At 36.9% G+C, this 6,677-nt stretch overlaps 1 protein-coding gene across 1 annotated transcript; it reads left to right on the top strand.

The window, feature by feature from the left end:
- The first annotated feature begins 246 nt into the window (after positions 1–246).
- LOC124199504 lies at positions 247–1,189 on the top strand. The gene is made up of 2 exons (XM_046595323.1): positions 247–679; positions 778–1,189. The coding sequence occupies exons 1-2, from the start codon at positions 309–311 to the stop codon at positions 1,013–1,015; spliced, it is 609 nt and encodes a 202-aa protein (XP_046451279.1). The 5' UTR covers positions 247–308; the 3' UTR covers positions 1,016–1,189.
- Positions 1,190–6,677: the final 5,488 nt, after the last annotated feature.

Genomic DNA, 6,677 nt, shown 5'->3' with positions numbered 1-6,677 from the left:
ACAAGGTCACCAACTTCGTGGATTTCATATTTTTTACATCTCTTTTTTTCAACTGTTTATTGCAATTACGGCCTTACAAAAAGGTTGAGCATACCAGATAATAAGCATACGTATACCAATAATTATTTAAACTTTCGTGTTCTGGATTCGAATAAGAGTATACCAGATTTTTAAAAAAAAACCTTGAAGGATATAAATCGTATCAGAAAACTCAATTTGGAAACGTATAAAAGCCATGCTCCTCTTTGAACTGCCACAGACATTGCTCATTGCACTGAAGCAACAGAATATCAAATAAGAACTTTACCATGTATTTTAATTTACCCATCTTGGTGCTTCTTTGTCTTATTGTTTTCTCTGTTGCTTCCATTGAAGGGGCTAAAACTGAAAGGGTTACTGATGATTCACGATTTTTGGTTTTTAATGGTACTACAGGAATCTCTTTTACCACTTTCACGGTTCTTAAGGCCTCAACAACCATCACGTCTACTTTGACATCAACAACCAGTTGTACTACCTCGACGGCCACATTGACAACATGCACCATTGGCCGCCGTCGTCGTGGGCTCTTTTATGACGATGCTTCAACACAGGGAAGAAATCGTCGTGGACTTTTTTACAACGATGACGAAGCAGATAACAAGGATGGCACAGTTTTCCTTCCTAGTTTAATCAAAGGGTAAATTATCCTTTGGTTTCTCAGAAATTAGATTTAACTACACATTTAACACATCTTTCGAATCCTCATGCAATGTTTTTTGTGCTTTCTGAATAAAGTTCGGATAACCCTGTCGACGAGCTTCAACCGAAACTAGCAGTAGATGAAACATCTGTCATTCCTCTTGTTATTGAGCCTGGTTTTGAGTTACCCGAAGGAAGCCCCGTTAATCGTTTTTTGGTGGCATTTGGCACCAATACAGTGACATCTTACACCATTGCAACCTCAACCGTTACTTTGACAGCCATTTGCAGTAGCACAACTGGATTTCCGCTCTGTGGAAATGTTGGAAAATAAAATCTTCTTTCAGAAAGTCTCTACATTCCTGAATCCATTGGTCATCAATTTAACATTATATATGATTCTCGTTTAACGAGAAGCAATGCAATCAAGCAATAATATTTGCCACATTAGTTATTTATTCAACCTATGTGAATTGTTCAACTACAGATAAATAAAATGTCAGCAGCAGTTCGATTAATTTTTAAGAAAATATGCTTGAGTAAACTATGTAGTAATAACTTGATGAATGGGAAAACGGTAACTAAATTTGCGTGTCTGGTTGTAGCTAAAAATCGCTTTTTTACTGTACCCTATCAACACGGCTCATCCAATAGATAAAAATGTAAGATCTGTGATGAAAAGATCCAGGTCATAATTGTGAGTCGGTAGTGTTGAAAATAATATTCAATCACAGTATTTAATGTACATGTTGTTGAACCCTGTTGAAAATCTATAAATATGTTATTAAGTAATAGCAACCAGGAGGAGCTGATCGTTGAGGTTAAGTCAGTTATTTCTGCAGTCTTTGTCAGTTACTGTTTAGAAGCACTCCTCTCTCCTGACGTTATCCACGGACGTGTATTTGTATCTTCTTTAATACTAAATAAGATATATACAATAATATTCTTCATTTATAATTCCCTAACTTCAACAGTTAGTATAGCGTCGGTATATATTGTTTCCGATCAAGGATGGAATAAAACAAGAATATTCATCTTAGATTCCGCAAAGTATATTTATATTTATTTACTAATTCTACAGTATCCTGCACAGAAACTCGGGCTGCAATTTTTCTGTCCCAAACGGACGGTGGCTGGTTATATAAATTAAATTCTTTGTTTTTATAAAAAGTCAGTAGGCTAAAGAAACTGATTTACTTTCCGGACCTACAAAGAAATAATTTTTTGTGAAAATCGAAAAAAAAACACCCTTTTCACCAGTCTAGAGCGCCCCGTTTCAAGGTGAAACGTAGCCTAGAGTTCTTACGATGCGTATTCTTCCAATTTTACGATAGGATACTATATACAAGCAGGTTTATTCAAGAGAGATACAGATGGTACGTCCGGGGAAAGAGAAATTAGCAAAAACATGAAGCATTCCATGGATATGCTGATTGTATCTCCCTTATCTTTTGGGATTACACTGCAGTCATATCCCGGGAACATCTTTATGCTAGTACGTAGATTGTATAATGATTTTAGCACGATCTTTCAGGAACGGTAGACAAATGCCATGATAAGAGCAGAATATGGAAGGGAACAAAACCAGGGTTTTTTTATAGTGATCCTGAAAAACGATACATGCTACCAATTATTTGTCTTTGTACCGGAAAGTGGTAGAAAATCATACCAGTGAACTATTTCTAAAATTCCAGTAGTAAAATGTGACGAAAAATGGCACTGAAGTCCCAAAGCTGGCATTAATCTCCTCTTTTCGGTAGAGACGAAACAAAACTTAAGACTAATAGGACTACATCACTATCTGGTATGAAGTCAGTTTAGTATATTTTTAAAAAAGTAGCTTTAGCAAATACTTTTTGGGGATTTCTAAATTAATTTCAATTTTTAAACTTATTATTCCGTCTGAAATAAGTTACTAAGGTTTAGGTAATTGAAAAATAAATGATAAGAAGCTCGTAATTTTTTTTGGTACTTGGATCCACTACCTTGGGGACTAGCTTGGGGAGACGAGAGGGAGAAACTGGGACCAAATGGCCTCCTTGCAGCCGGACGAACCTGCCTGGCATGGTAGGACCTTCAAGGCCGTGCAATTACGGACGCCGGTATAGCTTTAGGCCAAAAACGTCAGCTATTTGTGGGCCTCAGTGCCGCATTTTGACTAAATTGGGGTCGGGAGAATCGGAGCTGTATTGACTTGGGTGGTGGAGGGCTGCTTGCATAGAAGGCATCAAAGGGATTTTGGAGGTGGGAACCTTGCTCATCTGACATGGCTCTTATGAGGGGCAAAAGGTAGGCTATTTTCTTTGTCTTTTCCAGTACAACTCTAGTTGACACATAATAAGATTCCCCACGTCTTGCTTGTATTAATTAGCAGATGTATTAATTCCTAGATTTTATGTTTTTCTTTTCAGCGCCATCATCGGTAAAAGATTGCCCGAGGGAAATCACCGAAGGAATCATGTTAGAAAAAAAAAACGATACAAATTTTCAAATAATTTTGACTTGGCTTCGATTCCAGCACCAGATCTATGCCAGATAGATCGGACAGCTCTTAGAGGGGCATGCATCAAGCATCTTGGGAAGACTCTTGGAATCCAGTAATTAAGTAACCTAAGTATTGGAATAGTCGAAACGCACGCACGAACAACGAAACAAACGTTAGCCCTACGTCATCTGGACTCTTGGCCAATTTATTGGACATCCCCGTCCCTGACAAGGAAAAATAAAAATGACAGATACTGTGCCACTTATATTGGTGTTGCAGGAAATAAAGTATGTTTTCCTGCTTATAATTGCTTAGAAGACCTCAAAACGGCACAGCAGAGAGGCTGATACTTCGGTTGTATCTGCAGGCAGCATCAGGCAAAGACTCTACAAGATCGTAAGATTTAAGGCAGCTCTTAGATGGGTCAAACACGAAGCATCTGGCAAAGACTCTGGGATCCTTATACATTGTTACGTAAAGAAAGTAATGTAGGCAATCGTTAGCCTGATGACTTATGGATTCTTAGCCAATTGATTGGGCTTCCCCAAAAACGGAATATTAAAAATAACAGGTACTGTGCCATAAATATTTGCGCAAGCAAATATATAATCAACTTTCTATCTGATGGTTCATTGACTAATTCAATAGTAAACTTATATGTCCTCAGTTGTTTGGCTAAGGTTGGCGTGTGTTTAAAAAAATAGTTCTATAGCAGAAATAATACATCAAGTGGATAAGTTTGGATAATTCTGACTGGTATTTAATTAACGATCGTTCCACATAGAACTCACATGGTCTGTTTTTAGCTCACAGAAGTTAAACTATGTTGGGTCCAGTAAATACTCGGGTGACCGATTGGGAAAAAGGGATGCGATTGGAATGGCATAATTTTATTTTTGCCCTGGTGTGCTCCAAGAGAAAGGTGAAAGACAATGGATTATTTTAGAATTAGTTGAAAAAGAAACTAATGTGTTGGGTATTGCCAACCAACATTACCGTTTCAGACTTCGTTTTCGTATTCAATGTCATTTAAAAATTTCCCTCATAGAGGTCTTTGTGCCATCAAGTTTTAAACAATATTTTCATGTATGTATGCGAAGGCATAAAGCTGTCGATGTACCGCAAAAATTTACGTTTTTACACGATTTCCATCATCTTTTTTTGAAGATAAGTCGGGGGAACAATTCGTAACCACGCATTTGCACAAGGACAAAAATGGCTCACATGAACAAATAACCCTACTAACACAGTGATGTACCTTGGATATTTCTGCAGTGTACTCCAAAGGATAAGGGAGATACAAACAGCATATCCATGGAATGCTTCATGTTTTTCCAAATTTCCCCTTCCCCGCACGTACCATCTGTATTTCCCTTGGATATACCTGTTTGCGTATACACAGTATTTTTAAATTGCATCCATCTCTGGATATGATTTCAGTTAGAGATAAAAAATAAAAGTTCCACCCCAGGGTCGAACTGCTGACCTTCAATTCTGCAGCTCACCTCTCTCACCGGTTTTTTACAATACATGCCCAAATGTTTGGTAGTAATGGAAATTGATTTATTTTAGCAGTCACGTCCACGGTGTACCTAATATGCTTATACTGTAATGAACATTCTGTGTATGTACCAAATGGTATCACAACAAAATCATACCCCTGGGTACATTACTTTTACGTAAAATCAGTAGGCCTACATTAATGAATATACGCTAGCGAACCTACGATGAATATTCTTTATTTGATTCCATCCTAGATCCGAATAAATATATACCTACGCTATAGTACATCCCCCTAATTGCGACCTTGATCTAGTCATCCCATATTTAATTACATCTTACATAAAGTGGATGAGCCGTATAAGTAGGGAATATATATTTTGTCACAAGAAATTTGTAGCATAAGTCATTATTTTCAAAAGGAATAATTTTTTAAAATAATGTAATAAATAATGTATTCAAATAAATAACAGAAGGAATTGGTGTCTTATGCCACAGTGCAGATATATTAATTTACAAAATTATTTCGTTTATTTATGTGTCGCAAACATTGTATCATAAAACAATTGGTTCATAAGGCAGTTATTAATTTATATGAATTTATTTGTCTTCAACATCTTAAAATTTTTTTATTTCAAAGTGGCCTAGTGTCAGAACCCCATTTCAATTGAATAATCGATGTCAAAAACGCAATCGATTCGACTATATACAAGTAAAGATTGAGCACTCAGGGAGTTTCCTTAATTTTGAGCAGTGGGGGTCTCTGGTGGTTGAAAATAACGTCTAAGTTGAACGAAAACAACGAGATATCATCATAAATTAACCTTTTTAATGAAAAAATTATCTTTAAGATAAGGTTTTTAATTTTGATTTTTCTCAGATCATATACCTTACTAACATTCCTTATCACGAATTACGGCCGTCACTTTGCTGTTTATCTTATTTTTGTTGACAGCTAACACTCTGATTGTCTTACTAAATTATTGTCAGTTAATTTTAGTTAATCATAAAATGATAATGTAAGGATTCCAACTTGATCTCGGTCGTCGGGGCGAACCCTACCGACTTTCCTGGGTACAACCTAAGGCAGTAGGGTTTGCCCCGACGACCCTAGGTACGTTAGGTACGGGCGCTCGTGGTGGCGGAGGGCTACAACACACTGTACCTGGTAGCACACTCCCATCCAGCGTCCATCCTATGGCCGACGCAATCGCCTAAACAGATCCGTCCCGTCCGTGACGCAAATCGGACATCCTATGGATGACATCTTTACGACGGCAAAAAGCCGTCTTCATTGGTATATCCCCTGGATGTACGTAAATGATACACAAGGACATCCATTTTTCATTCGAAATCGGACGTCTATCGTCTATCCCATAGACAGGCGGAATTTACTTCATTGTGAGACGTCCATAAAATCTATCCATTGAATGGACGATGACGAAAAGGACTTGGGAAAATTTTTCTTATCATTCAGGCAGCGTTGGCAATATTTGTGTGTTAAAATTGTGATGATGTTATTCACTTTTAAAATACGAGTATTAATTTAATAATATTTCATCATAATTTATAATTTCATTATAAATTATTCTTAGTTTATATAATAATGAAAGAGTCAATTTATTTCGGAGCATTTTGAATTATTTGCAATCTGGCATCCAACGTCTTGCACACTGGCAGCATGAAAATGACAAATTGACAAGAGATAGCCGCCATTTGATTCGACCACGTCGTCGTCATGTCTTTTCATTCGCTTTTATTCTCAGCACACTTGTAAATTCTGGCATATGTTGAATATATATTGTGTACAAGTAAATTCTAATCATTGTGCTTGTTAAGATGCTCTCAGCCGTACTCTTCTGAAATGTGCAAGTCCTCTGATTTGTGTCTTAGTGCAAATACTACAATCAGGCATGGTTATTTTCAGCTCAATTGTAAGTTCTGCCATGTTTTAAAGTATTTTATGTACGAGTAGATTCTAATGATTGTCTTTGCATAGGTTTTCTCACAC

This window comes from Daphnia pulex, chromosome 8 (genome assembly GCF_021134715.1).
Source record: "Daphnia pulex isolate KAP4 chromosome 8, ASM2113471v1".
Lineage (NCBI taxonomy): Eukaryota > Metazoa > Arthropoda > Branchiopoda > Diplostraca > Daphniidae > Daphnia > Daphnia pulex.
Note: the sequence above shows the minus strand (reverse complement) of the source record. Positions and strands in the feature narration are given on the sequence as shown.

Coding starts and splice junctions, on each gene's coding strand:
- LOC124199504 (XM_046595323.1), top strand. CDS start 309: ATGTATTTTAATTTACCCATCTTGGTGCTTCTTTGTCTTATTGTTTTC. Junction 680..777: donor CTTCCTAGTTTAATCAAAGG/GTAAATTATCCT, acceptor TTCTGAATAAAG/TTCGGATAACCCTGTCGACG.